This window comes from Ursus maritimus, unplaced genomic scaffold (genome assembly GCF_017311325.1).
Source record: "Ursus maritimus isolate PB19 unplaced genomic scaffold, ASM1731132v1 scaffold_32, whole genome shotgun sequence".
NCBI lineage: Eukaryota > Metazoa > Chordata > Mammalia > Carnivora > Ursidae > Ursus > Ursus maritimus.
Window position 1 is genome coordinate 26,858,908 of NW_024425786.1, and position 16,862 is coordinate 26,875,769.

A 16,862-nucleotide genomic window follows, 5' to 3' on the forward strand; every position below is an offset into this window, starting at 1 on the left:
TGTGTTCCCTCTCTCGCTGGCTGTCTCTATCTCTATCGAATAAATAAATAAAATCTTAAAAAAAAAAAAAAGAATTTGGTATCTACTGCAGGACTTTCCAAATTCTTGGAGTCACCTCACTTTCGTCTACAGATACTGATAATCCCCAAGTCCAAAATGCTATTTTTAAGCCATTTAACAATAACATTAAACAGAAAAACAGTGGTTCAATGGTCCATAAGGAAAACACAGAGCATCTTTTGTCAGACAAATTGTAATGACTGCTTTCTAGCGGTGGGCTTCGGCGCTGAACCCGGAAGTTGAAATCAAAAAGAAGCCCACTGTACATAAGCCAGTGGGTGCCTAGGGTTCTGCTAGGGATGGAGTAAACTGCCAAGTGGTAAACAGGAATTACAAGGGAGCTGCCTTACTTTGGTTAGTTTTTCAGGAATAATGCATACAATCCATAAGCTAAATGACAACAGCAAACAATCAAGAATGTATTTTATTAGAGAAATCTTAAAAGCTCCGTTAAAAATGAAACAAACTCACAAGTAGATAAAACTGACTCAGGCTGCCAATGCCAGGTTTTTGCTGCTATTATTTTGTTGTTGCCTTTTCAGGTTTCAGGTAGGTTTTTTCCTCCCCCCTATTAAAAAAAGTTATACATATACACAGAAAAAAGATCTGGAAAACACAAAAACTATACAGAAATAATAATTCCACCATTCAAAAAATATATAAACATTTAATTATGTATCTTGTTTCAGACTTTCTATTATATAAAAGTATTTTTCTCTTTTCACATAATGGGCACCATTGTGACTATGCAGTTGTATATCCTGCTTTTATCCCTGAACATTAAGAGCATTTCCCACGTACTTAGTCTTCTAACCTGTGAATTGAAGTTGGATAATATTTCACATGTGGACATGCCACGATCTTACCACGCTCCTACTGTTGGGCAGGTTGTGGCAATGTTTTGCAACATAAAATAAATGAGTGTTGATGAATGTTCTCATTCACAACCATCTCAATATATCCTTAAGATAAATTCCTAAAGGGGAAATTACAAGGGTCAAAAGATATTAACTTTTTAAGGATCTTGATACCTATGCCCGAAGTTCTCCGTTCCAACTTCCCAGCACAGCATGAGGGCAACCACATAGCCCGCAGGCGTCACTGAATATATTTACTTTGACCTTCATCAATATGATAAGCTAAACAAAGATCTCTCATTTTAATCTGCGGTTCTCTGGGGGCACCCGGCTGGCTCAGTGGTGGAGCATGGGACTCTTATCTTGGGATTGTGAGTTTGACCCCCACGTTGGGCACCACGATTACTCAATTTAAAAAAAAATTTAATCTGCAGTTCTTTGGTTAGTAATGAGAATGTACATTTTTTAGATGCTTACAAATCATTTTAATTTCTTATTTCTCTCTCTTTGTATGTCGTTTATTTTTTCTATTAAGATATTAGTACGTTTGTTAAAAAACTGATGTGAAAAAGCTCTGATAAGTTAAAATATATAAGAAATCTGTCTGTCATGTGTTACCTGCATGTTCCCTCAGTTTGAACACACATGGTTCTTGGTTCTTCCATGGCAGAAGCTTCAAACTTCTCTAAAATGAAACTGGTGTGATCTAATCCCCGCCAGAACCACTCCCAACAATACCACTTTTGCACTTCTATACTCAATCTGCTCACCGTTGGTGTTTTTAAGCACCAAGCTGAGGGGATACTAAAGCCTAGCCCAGTGAACCCACAGTACTCCGTTTAACCAAGGCTGCACTACAAATACAGAAATACTCAGAAATGCTTCTCCCTCCCCTGTACGTGGAACTCCTCAACTAACAAGCTGCTCATCATGATTCAATGCAAAAAACTGTCTTTGGTCCTCCAAAAGATTACCTGTGGTTGGAAGGCAGAGTAGCAGAAGAAAAACAGCACGGGCTATTGAGTGAACAGACCTAGATTTAGACTCCTGGCTCTGTTGTGTTCTTGCTGTGTGATCCTGGTCAAGTCATTCTGCCTCTCTGGGCCTCAATTTCTTTATGGATAAAATGAGACTAAAACTATCTGTTTTAGGATTGTCATGGGGATTCGGTGAGATAAGATATGTAATGTTTATAACCAAGGGCCTGGTATTTGGTAGGTACTCTTCAAAAAATGCGATTTTCCTACTCTGATAGTGCTAAATCAGTTACTTATTTAACACAAATGATCTTACATAAAATGTTGGCCTGAAATAGTTAGCTGTCCCAGCAAAGCATCATCTGGGTAAAAAAACATTTAGGTCAGCTTTCTGTCAACTGCAATTTTCACTGCTATAATTATGCAATCATCAACCACCACTGCAGGACAACAAAAACCCCAAAGCTGATGTTACCGAAATTCCTAAATACAGTAATTACTTGATTCTCTAGATCGTGACCACCCATTCCTTTAGGAAAGCAACAGAAATCTATGGATTTATAGGGAGCAAAAGGCTGATTAGTTATCCCAGACAGTGGACTCTACAACACAAGGCTTTTGTCACTGCCCAGAATGGCAGGATACTGAGAAGTCTTTCTGAAACTGCTGTTCTCTCACATTCCATACTCCAAGAAGAACAATGTCAACAGAAGAATTGAAAGAAAGAAATGACAGAAAGAAAGAGGACTCTTTGAAATTTAACCTTCTTCACACTCTTTNCTGGCAAGAGGTTCTAGCTTGGGGAAATAATCTCTAGGAGGAAAGCATACTTTATGAAATCTATCAGCATAACCCCTTTCTATAGAAAAAGCAAGGAACACATTCTTCCTACAAGTGAAGATTCCTTTAGGAAAGGAAAGGAAGCAAAGTATCATTTACTAAGCACCTATGTTCACAGGGCTGTAGAACACACTTTAATTACAGTGTCTCTCATATCAAGCTGTGAGGCAAATCTTATCCTTCTTCACAGACAAAAGGTAACTTGCTCAAGGTTTCATAGTTATTAAGTAAAAACATCCAGCTCCAGGACCCAGGTCTTTCCAATTTTCAAATGTTTTTCTTTTCATTACACCTTCACCAAATCTTAAAATGATCATGCCAATCCCTCTTTACAAAAAAGAACCCAATTTTAATTGTGTTTCCAAAACAAATAAACCCAACAAACTAAGTGTCCACCAAAAGGATGACCACTGGGACGCCTGGGTGGCTCACTCGGTTAAGCATCTGCTTTTGGCTCAGGTCATGATCCTGGGGTCCTGAGATTGAGCCCCACATGGAGCCCCACACAGGGTTCCTTGCTCAGCAGGGAGCCTGCTTCTCCCTCTGCCTTCCACTTCCCATGCTTGTGTGCTCGCTCGCTCTCTCTCTCTGACAAATAAGTAAATAAAATCTTAAAACAAAACACAAAAGGATGACCATTTCTGTCAATGAACAGATTACTTTTCTGCCTCCTACTAGTCTTTAATATGAACTGATTCACAAAGAGTGCCCTTTATATCTTAAATCTATGAAGAAAATGGTACCTGTTGACAACCACAGAGCACTGAAGCAGAAGCAAGTATAAAACAGGTACAGGCTTCTCAACCATTTCATGGATATCTGCCAACAAGATCCAAAAAAAATCCAGGAAGCAGGGCTTGGCTTGACTCCCAGCCTCCTCTCCATGGCCTTCCAGACAGGCGGAACCAGTTCACTATAAAGACAAAAAGGGAAGAAATTTTATGCCAAGTAATTAATAATTGATTCCTGGAAATGTAGAGTGCTAGAGAATGTGACAGATTAGGGGGAAGAGAAATTTCAAGTTTGTCTTTCACTGCTCATACCTGCCCGTAAAATTTAAACCTGAGCCTTGACAAAGCCTATAATTATCAGGATAAAAACATAGCAAGGGATATGAAATGAACCCACTGTAAAACTGAAAGACTTTACATTCTATTATTTTCTAAGCTAATAGTAAATCACCTGTGTGGAAGAATGGAAAAAGCACCAGCCCAAAGAAAAGAAGAACTGAGCCTGAGTTCCAGTTGGGCTACTAATAGCTTTGTGACTTTGACCAAACACTCTTATCTATGATGAGTTTGGACGACCAGAGGTGAGCACCTGAGAGTTTTGTCTAGCTGTGCTTTAAAAAAAATTTTCATGTGACTATCTTTAGGAAACACATGCACTCTCCAGTTTACTACTGCCCCACCACTATGATCTTAAAAATCTAAGTAACACTTCGACGTCACCTTCCTGATCGCTAGAATCATTTGCAATTCCTGACTCGAATTCATAGATACACTCGACAAATATTTGCACAGCCCTTATTATGTGCTAGACATTATGCTGGCTACTTTGGAATCTAGGAGCTGGATAATTTAGGTCCCTTCCAGAGAAAAAAATTATTTTCATCTGTTTCATCTCTCTTATACAACTTCCCTACATTGTATAAATTATTATATAAATCTTGGCAATATCATGAGGGTTGGTTGAGTTCTGAAGAAGCAATTAAAATTCTTCTGTCCTAAATGTGCACCTGTCACCCACATGTGGCAAATGACTCCAACCCCCAACCGCAGCCAGCATACAAGGAGATTGACATCACATGGGTTGGATATCAATATTGACTAATACCAGGAAATAGATACAGGCACACACAGATGCAAAACTGAGGTACAGCCTACCCAAGAAAAGGCTTTCACTGAGCCTCAAGCATTGAAGGAACTCTTTCTCATTCACTTCCATCCATTCTGATTTCTAGTAGTTCTGAAGTTGTATACTAGGGAGCAGGGAGCTGAAAGATGTGTGGGCCAGTGACATGCTCAAGAGATTATGAAATGGAGCCCAAGTTAGAAAGTCTATCCAGCAACTTCTCTAGCCTCCCAAGATGGAACAGCGAGTGTTCATGTGCGTGTGTGTGTGTGTGTGTGTGTGTGTGTGTACGGATCTTACCCAACACATTTCTGCCTACCACAAAAGGATTTTAAACTCAAAGTGACTCAACACCTGTCATCAATAGCGTGACAGGTGGGCGACAGAAGCATAAAAGAAATGAATAGGTTTTGAAAATGGGAGTAATAAACACCATTGAATTAGCAAGCTGATTAGAAGTGCAATGTCTTACAAGCCATGCATAAGAGAGAAGCAGAGCTCTTTTCATGTGAACTCCCAACAAGCCATGCCTCTGAAATAAATCTACAATTGCCTAAAGGCACAAATTACTGCTAGGGTCGTCAAAGCCTTGCTGACCAGAGGCAAGAACAACACATCACCAAGATCCAAAGGGTTTGGTATAGAATCAAAGGGTAAAAACCCAGGGAGAGAACACACACCCCCACAATACTTGACAAACGAAAGTCTAGAAAAGCTTGCAATAGTTTTGGCATTTTGGGCGTTACAAGTACACCCGAAATAAAAGCACTCTCTGTTGCAGCAGCTGTTCAGACAGAGCAGGGGGTAATGTTTACTTAATACTTCAGGTTGATGGGGGATTTATCATAGTTCAGTCTGTCAGCTACATACGTGGAACTCCATTTATGTACACAGCGATAAGATATGTTTGAACAACGACAGAGCAAGTCTGCAACAGCCTATTCAGCTGCAATGAGTAATCAAGAATAAAGCTTTAAAAAAAAAAAAAGTCTCAAGATATTTGGGAAAGTTACAGAACAGACTGCCATGAATAACTTTGCTTATATTTGCAGACATTGTTTTCCAAATAGCTGGAAAAATGAACAGATTGTTCTGGGAGGTCGTCTTCCCAATTTGTTCCTAGCTCCCAGTCTGTTAATCACAGAAGAAAGCACAAGGACAGTCAGCTAATTCTCTTCACTAACTGCATCTACGGTCGGTTGAGCACAAGCACCAGGAGGCGAGAGAAGGAAAAGCTTTCCTAGAACCGCCTGAGGTTCTCTTTTGATTTCCTTCGTTTCACCTTTGCGCTCACTGCAGACACCACAGAACCCCTCCCTGGGGAATAAATTTCTCAGTCCGGAATAAGGCAGGTTTCGCAGGGTAATTTACACATCGTGCTCAGCCCCGCCCCCCTTATTCTGCATCAACTTTCTATCTTGGTGGGGAGACCAAACACAAGAGACAGCAGCTAAGGGCGAGGCTGCAGAAGTCTAGGGAGGAAGGACAGCGGCGCCCCGAGCCCGGTCAGTCTGTCAAGGGATGGAGGATGCTGCATGACCAGGCCCGGGCCCAAGAGAAACGAGGTTCAGCCTGGGATTCGAGCTCCACACCTGCAAAAAGCCAGAAGCAGCTGGCTGCCCTAGCCGGGCCAGGAGCGCCACCTCCGGGTCCCAACACCCGGCCAGCGCACCCTCAGAAATAGCCCGTCCCGCTTGCCCCTCCCCTGAGCTCGTGGTCCTCGGCCTGGCAGCCAGCCGCCCCCGGCCACCTACCGGGGCTCAGGGCCACACAGCGGGGCCCCGGCTCTCGGCGGCCTCCGCCTCCTCCCGGTCCATGGGGTCGGGGCCCAAACCTTCGCTCCCCTCACCCGGAGGAGGAGGAAAAGGAAGAAGGTAGTGCGGGCTCCCCACCCGGACAGCTCCCTCTCGCCTCAGCCTCCCAGGACAGCGACCGCGGCCGGAAACGCCGCCTCCTCCCACCTCCCGGGCTCAACCCGGAAACACACTCTTCATGCCTAGCAGCCCTCCTGAGCCCCCCCCGCCCCCGCCTCCCCGGAAGCTCAATTCCAGCCGCGAGCCCGAGAGGGAGGAGGGGCAGTGCTGAGGGACAGAACTACGCACGAGCGAAAGAACCTGGGCCCCCAGGCTGTCGCCTCCCGCTCTCCACAGGAAGTCTGCTCCTTCGCCTGCCCTCCGCGAGCCCCAGGCCCCAGACTCGGGCAATACCCACAAGCAAGATGGCGGCAACGGCAGCACCCCCTACGGCTTAGCGCCCAGGCGTGCCATTGGCCAGAGCCCGGAGTGAAGCCGCCGCCGATTGGTCAAGAGCGCTGCGGGGGTGGGGGTGGAGCTGCAGCCGCCTGGAGCCGGGAGTGGGCAAAGCGGCGTGAGCAGCGGCCCCAGGCTCCCGGAGCATCGCGCTCGGAGAAGATTTCGCCGCTCGGGGCCGCAGCCTGGTGAGCTCAGCCCCCTTCAGGCCCTCCCCTACATCCCAGCCGGGGCCTCGCCGAGCCGGCGCTGATCGACGCCGACACACCCCGGGGACCCTATCGCGACTCCATCGCGCCATATCGCGACATCACCGTGCCCTGTCGAGACTCCATTTTGTCACAGCCCTTTTCAATATATACCTATATATATATTTTTTAATTTGCCCTGTCATCTTTGGGGGCTGTCCATGTCGTGATTTTACCGTGATCTCTCCGTGACATCACCGCGCCATCGTGAAGTGTGATCTCATCGCCGCCCTGTCGTGACTTCATCAATGTCGTGTTGTGACCTGGCTGCGGCGGGACAGGTGGTGACCGCCAGGAACCCTCTTCCCCTTCTCATCTCCCCATCTCAGCAGCCCCGCTTCGATTATCCGGCTTTTGGATTCTCCGTTGTCCTGGGAGCTACCCGGGACCCCCTCTTGCTTCTCCAGCCCCTGCCGGCATCCACAGGCTGGTAGCGGGGCGGGGAGGGCGAGGAGAGGGAACGCAAAGGGTTAATTCTGCTGCTGCTTCGGCTGCTGCTGCTGCTGCTGCTGCTGCTGCTGCAGCTTCTGCCCGAGGGAGGGAAAGGAGAGGAGGCAAGGAGCCTGCGGGGGCGACTGAGAGCCCTGGCTGGAGGGGTGGGGTCCCCAGAGGGGTCTCCAAGCCTTCCCTGGTCAGCAGCCTGCATCCTCACTTCTGCTGAAGCTTGTCTTCTGCCTGTTCTGGAGAAGGGAGGGGAAGGGAAACCTAGGATGCCCTTTTCCCTCATGTCAGCTTGTGTCCGGATAATCGAACTTCACCCATGTATGTCTCCATTCCTTCCTGTCTGTTCTCACCACTCCCTCCTGGTGTGCCTGGGTGGAGGGAGATAAAACCAGGCCTCTGGTGCCAGGGGGCAGCTGAGCAGTGGGGCCAGCCCCCTCCCACTCCTGGGAAATTGGTAAGGAGAGCTGTCCAGCTGAGCAGCGGGGTGCGTGGTCCTTCCTTCCCGCTTTCTGGAGGTGACCTTGGACCAGGGTCCCTTCTTCATCCCTAAGGACTCGAGGGTCCAGTGCCTTTACGGGGCTGCCACAAGGGAGGTCAGTCTTGTGCAACCCATCCCTCCTGATCCCTCCCTCTGTGCTAATCCCTCCCTCCATCCTCCACTCCCACCCCCACCCCTCCTCTGCAGAGGGATGCTCAGTCCCTCTTGTGTTCACAGTTGGGCAAGGCGGGCATCATGGCCTCGGATTGCGAGCCAGCTCTGAACCAGGCAGAGAGCCGAAACCCCACCCTGGAGCGCTACCTGGGAGCCCTCCGTGAGGCCAAGAATGACAGCGAGCAGTTTGCAGCCCTGCTGCTAGTAAGGAACTGACTGAAAATTGGGAGGTGGGAAGGGCTGGGTGGTTGGGCCCCCTAGGAATGGGAACAGAAAGTCCCCAAGGGGTACATAGGTGGTGCTGGCATTCCTGGAGGCACCAAAGAAGGCCCCAGATGCCTACCTTTGGACTCTTCTTTGCTCCCCTGAGTATGGGGGCAAAGGGGAGAATGGGGGTGAATAAGGCTCGGGGCCCTGGGAGCCTTGGAGGAGGCTGCCTGGGTCCGCTCTCTGGGGCGTCCCGCAGCAGATGGGAGCTGACTCATAGGGTGACAGCAGCAGGTAGTAACTACTGCAGAGTACTGGAGGGCTGGAGATGGTTACTCTGGGGGTGGAGAGAGTAGCAGAACTCAAAGTCACTGGGAAGGGGTCCCAGGGGATGGCCAGGACGGCAGTAGGTAGGTTGAGGGTGAGGATGCTGGTTTGGGGCTTAGCCCTGTTGGAGGAACCAAGCTGGGGCCAGCAGAGCAGGAGCTGCAGTGCTGGGAGGGGGGGGGGGTTGATGTGTGGGGGGTGAAGGGAGGAGGGAGTACAGTTGCTGCTTGTTTGCCATGGCAACAGGGAGAAGGCTCCAGAGTCAAGGGCTCACACTGCAGCAGAGGAGGTGTTGAGGTGAAATGTAAGGGGAAATGTTTTGACAGGCAGAGTGGCGAGACACAGGAGCCATTTCCCCTGAGAAGGTGGCGGGAATGGATCAGAGGCTTCTCTGGGGGGAGCAATTAGGGTGAGACCCTCAATCCATGGGAGATTTTAAACTGAGCTCTAAACCCAACTCAGGTTGTCGGCATCTAGATTAGGTATCAGGAAGAACTTCCCAAATGACCAGGTGATGAAACAGCGGGACAAGTAGTTGAGGAGGATTGGACCTCCCTTCTGTGGAGATAATCACAGATGAGGGATCCCAGAGGTCACAACCATCCGGCTCCCACGGGAGGGAAGGAGCTGGATGAAATGACCTCGGGACCCCAGAGCGAGTCCCCTTGCATGACCTAATCTTGCTAACAGTCAGCACCCCAGGGGGCAGTGGGCAGTATTCCTTTCATCCTGCTGATAGCACATACCCCCCTTAGGTGACCAAGGCAGTCAAAGCAGGTGACATCGATGCCAAAACTCGGCGGCGGATCTTCGATGCTGTAGGCTTCACCTTCCCCAATCGTCTCCTGACCACCAAGGAGGCGCCAGATGGCTGCCCCGACCATGTTCTCCGAGCCCTGGGTGTGGCCCTGCTAGCCTGCTTCTGCAGTGACCCTGAACTGGCTGCCCATCCCCAGGTCCTGAACAAGATCCCCATCCTTAGCACCTTCCTCACTGCCCGGGGGGATCCGGATGATGCTGCTCGCCGTTCCATGATCGATGACACGTACCAGTGCCTGACAGCTGTGGCAGGCACACCTCGTGGGCCCCGGCACCTCATTGCTGGTGGCACCGTGTCTGCCCTGTGTCAAGCATACCTGGGGCACGGCTATGGCTTTGACCAGGCCCTGGCACTTCTAGTGGGGCTGCTGGCTGCTGCTGAGACCCAGTGCTGGAAGGAGGCGGAGCCTGACCTCCTGGCCGTGTTGCGGGGCCTCAGTGAAGATTTCCAGAAAGCCGAGGATGCCAGCAAGTTTGAGCTCTGCCAGCTGTTACCCCTCTTCCTGCCCCCGACAACCGTGCCCTCTGAATGCCTCCGGGATCTGCAGGCCGGGCTGGCACGCATCCTGGGCAGCAAGCTGAGCTCCTGGCAGCGCAACCCCGCACTAAAGCTGGCAGCCCGCCTGGCACACGCCTGCGGCTCCGACTGGATCCCAGCGGGCAACTCCGGGAGCAAGTTCCTGGCCCTGCTGGTGAATCTGGCGTGTGTGGAGGTCCGGCTGGCCCTGGAGGAGACAGGCACAGAAGTAAAAGAGGATGTGGTGACCGCCTGCTACGCCCTCATGGAGTTGGGGATCCAGGAATGCACCCGCTGTGAGCAGTCGCTGCTCAAGGAGCCACAGAAGGTGCAGCTCGTGAGCATCATGAAGGAGGCCATCGGGGCTGTCATCCACTATCTGCAGCAGGTGAGGGTCCAGCGGCCCACAGAGGGAGCCTAGTGGCAGGGGGCTGGAAGGCAAGGCAAAGGGGGGACGCGCGCTGCAGTACGGCAGTGTAACGGGAGAGGGCAAGATGCCCACTCTGAGGGCTGATCCTGTAGTGCTCCCGGGAGTAGTGTGGCCGAGCCTCCCTCCCCCCCCACCGAGCTTCCACACAAGCACCATACCACACACCATATGTGCACTCCCATCACAGTACACACACACGCACACACACAACACAGTGACTTCCCACTCACAGCCCTCCCCCCAGTACACACGCACAGCAGATCGAAGCAGTCTGTTCGGCTCAACCTCTCGCATTGTTTCACGCACCTGCCCGTACAGACTGGTACCAGAGCCGGGCAAAGGAGCAGGGCTGCTGGTTCCTGGCCTCTGGAGCGGTTCCGCTAACTCCTCCCAGGTCAGCTGCTATAGAGGCAGTATTCAGTTAGCTTTGGACCTGTGAGTTACCTTCGAGCCTTGAGATACTTTAGAGGTGGGGGGGCCGAGTCGAGTCCCAGTGAGTGTGGGGACGTGTCGTCTGAAGTCAGTTCCCTCAGCAGATATGCCCTGAGGGCCTGCTCTGTGCCCGGCCCCTGTTGGGTGCGTCTTTACCATGCGCCAGGTGCGGGGTGCACAGGGCCTCCCTTTGAAGGGCTCACAGGCCAGAACTCCCTTGCAGGTTTGTTATTCCTAGGCTGGCTGGCATGCTGTCCCGGCCGGGGAGGGTCTCTGGTCCTGCTCCATCTCACGGGGGTCCCGTGGCAACAGGTGGGGCCAGAGAAGCAGAAGGAGCCCTTTGTGTTTGCTTCGGTGCGGATCCTGGGGGCCTGGCTGGCCGAGGAGACCTCATCCCTGCGCAAGGAGGTCTGCCAGCTGCTGCCCTTCCTTGTGCGCTATGCCAAGACCCTCTACGAGGAGGCCGAGGAGGCGAATGACCTCTCCCAGCAGGTGGCCACCCTGGCCATCTCCCCCACCACCCCAGGGCCCACCTGGCCAGGGGATGCTCTCCGGTGAGTTTGTAGTTAGAGTCTGTCCAGCCAGACTGTTCTAAAGAAAAGTGTAACAGGGGGACACCTCCTGCCCCCCCAGACTGGTCTGTGCCAGGCTTCCTGATTGGGGCATGAGATTTCCTTTAGGATTATTTCTGGTTTTCTCGGGGGGGCTTGTTCACGCAGGACTCCTGCTCAGCCAAGTCTTACCTGCCCAGCCCACATTTGTCTATAAAGAGAGAACTTGTGCTTATCAAGCAGTTACTACACGCCAGGCATTTTGCTCTATCCTTTACCAAAACAATCTCATTCAGTCCACACAGCAAATCTATGCCAGAAGTCTCATCCGCGTCCTCAGGATGAGCAAACCGAGACTCAAGGTTAGAGTAACTGGCCCACACGCACACCACATGGCAGAGCCCGAGTTTGAGCCCAGGCCTGGGAAGCCCCACAGCGTGTGCGTTCTCTGCGGGACCTACAAGGCTGGGTCCTTTTCCCCTGCTTTCATTTCTCTCAGGTGGGATGCCCCAAAAAAGGGAATCCTTTGTGCCTGCATCTGTCCCTACCCCTTACACATCTGTTCCTTCCACACCCCCAGGCTCCTTCTGCCCGGCTGGTGCCACCTGACTGTCGAAGATGGGCCCCGGGAGATCCTGATCAAGGAGGGAGCCCCCTCACTTCTCTGCAAGTATTTCTTGCAGCAGTGGGAACTCACATCCCCGGGCCACGATACCTCAGTGCTGCCTGACAGCGTGGAGATCGGCCTGCAGACCTGCTGTCACATCTTCCTCAACCTTGTGGTCACCGCACCAGGGCTGATCAAGTGAGGCCGGGGAGGAGGTTGGAGGAAGCAAGGGGGGCTACTCAGACTTGCCTCTGATCTCCATCTCAACTTTGCTTCCCTGTGCCCATGGGTTCCTATTAGTATTCGAATGAAAGGCTCTCAGAATAGACAGAGCCACCCCACACAAGGATTTGGCATGTCTGGAACCCTTCTGGGCATGTCTACCTGTTCAGCCCTAAGCCAGTCTCTGCTCCCCAGAGGTCATGAATGGGCCCAAAGTTAACTCTTAACCCTGCTGCCTCGTTTCTTGCCAAACCCTGCCTGGTGAAACCGGGAGCCCAGCATCCCAGGTGTTCCCAGGCCTTGGTCTAGCTCAGTCAACCCCCCTTCCGCCATCTTTCCCTGCCTTTCTCCCCAGGCGAGATGCCTGCTTCACATCACTCATGAACACCCTGATGACGTCGCTGCCCGCGCTAGTGCAGCAGCAGGGGAGGCTGCTTCTGGCTGCCAATGTGGCCACCCTGGGCCTTCTCATGGCCCGGCTCCTCAGCACCTCTCCAGGTAAGCCCCGGGACCCTGTCCTCATGGATAGGGACAAAAGGCCTGGGTGGACCTGTTGTCTTCCGGGCATAAGTCCCCATTTTCAGGGAATGCTTTTACAGAATTTTCCAGTCGAGCGGAAATCTCTGAAGTGTGTCTCCATCCCCCACCCTACCCCACCCTTCTTCCCCAAGTGATAACATTCTCTTCCTTCTGAAGACTTTTAAGGCGAGGTCTGGTGGGTGTAAGTACAGGCCTGCTCAGCGGCACAGGCACAGGCACCTGGAATCCCAGCAGCCCAGGGAGTCTGAATCCAGTGTTTTCAAGGTGGAGCCGCCCCCACCCAGGCCTTGAGTCAGAAACCTGATTCCTCCCATTGAGGTTTTTCTCTGCTCAACGCCTCACCTCCCTCGTGACAGTCTTCGGCACTTTGGTGCTGCTCTGCACAGACCTTCCCCGCAGCCCTGCCTCGCTCTGGCTGTGTGCAGGGGGAGGGGTGTCCCCTCCAGCCCCTGCCCGCCCTCCGAGTCTCCCACTTCGGCCGTGGGTGTCTGCTCGGGTCCCTCTGTCCCCGCCTGTTCCCTGTGCCCCATCTGTCAGGTTGGAGGAGCTGAGCAGATGCCCGGGAACAGGGCGTCACGAGCCTGTACCCTCAGCTGCCTCTCTGTTCCCTGTGCGGGATCCCAGCAGGGTCCCCCCGGCAGTGGGAAGGGAGCATGTCCTAGTGGACCCCGAGCTGCCCCTGTGCTGTAGCCCTGAGCTCCCTCAGTCCCAGGCTGTGTCACCTCAGCCCCTGAGTAGAGCCCCCGTGCTGTTCACCCACAAATGCCACCCGGTTGAACTGACAGCCTCCCGGAGAGGGTCTGCAGTACAGGGATGAGCCCCTGCGTGGCAGGTAAGCCCAGCCCCATCACCAGCTCCTGGGCCCCCTCTGGCGCCCTCTTCTGGCCCAAGAATCAAATGGTGCGACGGCCCTCGCCGGGAGCTCTCCAGGCCTGGGCGGTGCTCCCGTGGCTACCCTGGCCGCAGGAAGGGCTGACCCTGACGTTGAGTGTGCCAAGATGGTTACGTTTAATTCTCACAATGGATTTCTAAGATTAGCATGTTGGCCCCATTTTACAAGTCAGGAAACGAGAGCCAGGAAAGGGGATTACCCCAGGTCACACGGTGAAGTCGAAGGTAGGGTGTGAGCCCAGGCAGGCTGATAGCAGGCTATGCTTTGGCTCCCGGAGTGTGTCCGCACAAAAGAGGAAAGTAAGGGGCTGGCAGAGCAGCCGGCCCGCAGACCTCACGCGCCCTCCCCCCTTGCCTTCCAGCGCTTCAGGGAACGCCGGCCTCCCGAGGCTTCTTCGCCGCAGCCATCCTCTTCCTGTCACAGTCGCACGTGGCGCGGGCCACGCCCGGCTCGGACCAGGCGGTGCTGGTGCTGTCCCCCGACTACGAGGGCATCTGGGCCGACCTGCAGGAGCTCTGGTTCCTGGGCATGCAGGCCTTCACGGGCTGCGTGCCGCTGCTGCCCTGGCTGGCCCCCGCCGCCCTGCGCTCGCGCTGGCCGCAGGAGCTGCTCCAGCTGCTCGGCAGCGTCAGCCCCAACTCCGTCAAGCCCGAGATGGTAGCCGCCTATCAGGGCGTGCTGGTGGAGCTGGCCCGGGCCAACCGGCTGTGCCGGGAGGCCATGCGGCTGCAGGCGGGTGAGGAGACGGCCAGCCACTACCGCATGGCCGCCCTGGAGCAGTGCCTGTCAGAGCCCTGAGCGGGTGTCCACTGGGGACAGACCCGGGGGTGGGCAGCGAGGGAAGGAGGGAGGAGGCATCCTCCCTGAAGCCCCCAAACTGGACCCCCTCCCCCAACTCCCTCCCCCAAACACCCCAGCTGTCTGGCTTTTCTGAGGGCAAGGGCACGGTGCCCACCCCTCAAGTGTAAGGAACTGCGTCCTGCCCCCCGGGCCCCCATGGGGGCAGGGACTGGCTTGGAAATCAACGTGGCTGTCCCTGCCAGGCCGGGAAAGGTTAAAGCAGCCCCTAGGGAGGGGGGCACTGGGTGTCATTGTGCCCTCTGTCAGACACCTCCACAGGAGGGAGGCCCCAGGGTGGGATAGGGCTGGCAGGAGCTGGCTGCCTCAGTCCATGTGCCCTGCCGGCCAGGGTGTGGGCTCCCCTAGGCTGTGGTGTCCCCTCTAGCCTCCCAGGTCCACGTCCTTCAAATTGGCCATTTGGCTCTTGTCCTTGGCCCCCTGGGCAGAGAGCAGACTCAGACCGCTCAGACTGCTGACATCACAGTTCTTCCTATCAAATTCAGTGACCCAGGGTCTGAACTGCCCCATCCTTCCAGGGAATCCTGAGGCAGACAGGCCTGGTGTGGGGTGGGGAAACCTCCTTCCACCTGAGCTTCCTTGAGGGGACCCAGGGGTCCTTAGGCCCTGACCTCTAAGCTTTTGTGTCATGTTGCAACAGAGTGACGATGGGGGTTGGGGGGTTATTTATTTTGCCTGTCCTTATCCCTGCTTGGACACCTGAGCATCTGATCCCTGTCCCCCTAGTGCCATCTGGCTTGACTGGAGCCAGGAACAGGAGGGACACTTCCCCAGAATCCGCATGTTTCCCTAGTGATTGCACCCCATCGCCATCGTGGTGCCTGGCTTTAATTCCCACCCCTGCTTACGATTCCTCTCTGCAGAGAGACGCGACTGGCGGCTCCGGCAGGGACTACCTTTCTTACAAACCCCGGGGGACCCTCCCCCGAACCTGATCCCTTGCTTCCATTCCCCCTTCCCTCCCCCGGTGCGTTCTGTGATCGCCAAGTTCAAAGCTGTGCACATGCGGACACTCAATAAATGTTCATTGGTGACAAGATGGTCCTTGTGTGGTCTGTCCTGCACCTTCTGTCTTCCTTCCAGACTCCAGCAGCTCACAACTACCGTTTGCTGAGCGCATGCCCTGCCACACACATTTCACAAGTGTTCTTCCATTTAGCCTGTCCGAGAATCCTGTGACACAGGCATTGTCCTGATTTTGCAGGTGAAGACACTTAGGTTGGCTCAAGGTGATGCGCTAGTAATGCCAGAGCCAAGACCGGGCAGGCCGTTGACTCCTCAGCCCACCCTGCACCTGTAGAGCAGGCCGGCAAACCCCGATGCTGAGGGGCCAGGCCTGGTGCGGCTTTGGGGCTCTGACATGGAGGGCCACCAAGTAGTACCGCCACACCCTCCAATTTTACAGACTAGTCAGAAACCCTCATTTTTATGCAAAATCTGATTTTGAATGTTGGTAATTGTTTTTTTAATGAAATCACTGCTACCCCAACAACATCTCCAGGCCAAACATGGCTTTTAGGCAACCAGCTGTTCACCTCTTTTTTGTTTTTTGTTTTAAGATTTTATTTATCTGACAGCACAAGCTGGGGGAGCAGCAGAAGAAGAGGGAGAAGCAGGCTCCCCGCTGGGTTGGGAGCCCAACGTGGGGCTCGCTGTGGGGCTCGATCTCAGGACCCTGGGATCATGACCCAAGCTAAAGAAAGACACTTAACTGACCAAGCCACCCAGGAACCCTTGTTGACCTCTGTTCTATGCCAAGTGAGAAGGGGAAGGGGCCTGAGAGCTTCAGCAGGAGACTGGAGCCAAGCACCCAGTGCTTCACCAGGCCTGAGCCAAAGCTGTCAGACCGGAGCCAGACCAGCCCCCAGCCCACACTTGGCAGACATCTCTAGGTAGGCCCTCAAGCCAACAAGCATTTACTGAGCATGTCCAGCGTGCCTCTCTCTGGTTGACTATGCATAGACAGAGGAACATTATTTATTAGATGTACTGAAAGTCATGTTCTTAGGATGGATTCCCTGGGGAAAATATGAAAAGATGGACCCTGCCGTCAAGCAGCTTAAAATCTAGAGAGGAAACAGACAAGGCATCAGCCCCTAGAGGGGTCGTCAGTTGCTTCTATGGGGGTCTGAGCAAAGTATGGCTGGAGCATGAGGAGCCCCTCAGCCTGGCTGAGTAAGTCTGAGAGAGCCCAGGAAGCATTTGCTCTGAGACCTGGGGACGAGGAGAGGCTTGCCAGGTAGACAAGCAGAGGAACAGCAGGTATAAGGGCATGCGAG

The 16,862-nt window shown here is 53.0% G+C and overlaps 2 protein-coding genes across 6 annotated transcripts in view; one reads left to right on the forward strand and one right to left on the reverse strand.

Annotated features, from left to right (window-relative positions):
* KIAA0319L (KIAA0319 like) overlaps positions 1–6,802 on the reverse strand; it is an 88,822-nt gene extending 82,020 nt beyond the window's left edge. The window contains exons 1-2 of one of the 5 annotated variants that reach the window (XM_040619242.1): positions 6,691–6,802; positions 3,478–3,647 (exon numbers count right to left, since the gene is read on the reverse strand). In XM_040619242.1, coding sequence (XP_040475176.1) covers positions 3,478–3,619 — 142 coding nt within the window. In that variant the 5' untranslated portion in view covers positions 3,620–3,647; positions 6,691–6,802. Of the gene's footprint in view, positions 1–3,477; positions 3,648–6,342; positions 6,559–6,690 lie in introns of those variants that run through there. The other 4 variants (XM_008694410.2, XM_008694411.2, XM_040619244.1 and 1 more) reach the window with 4 other exon arrangements.
* Positions 6,803–6,920: 118 nt separating this feature from the next.
* Positions 6,921–15,617, forward strand: NCDN (neurochondrin). Its single transcript, XM_040619245.1, has 7 exons — positions 6,921–7,366; positions 8,245–8,385; positions 9,471–10,439; positions 11,226–11,467; positions 12,045–12,269; positions 12,649–12,791; positions 14,087–15,617. Exons 1-7 carry the CDS (start codon positions 7,334–7,336, stop codon positions 14,521–14,523), a joined length of 2,190 nt encoding a protein of 729 aa, XP_040475179.1. The 5' UTR covers positions 6,921–7,333; the 3' UTR covers positions 14,524–15,617.
* The last annotated feature ends 1,245 nt before the right edge of the window (positions 15,618–16,862 follow it).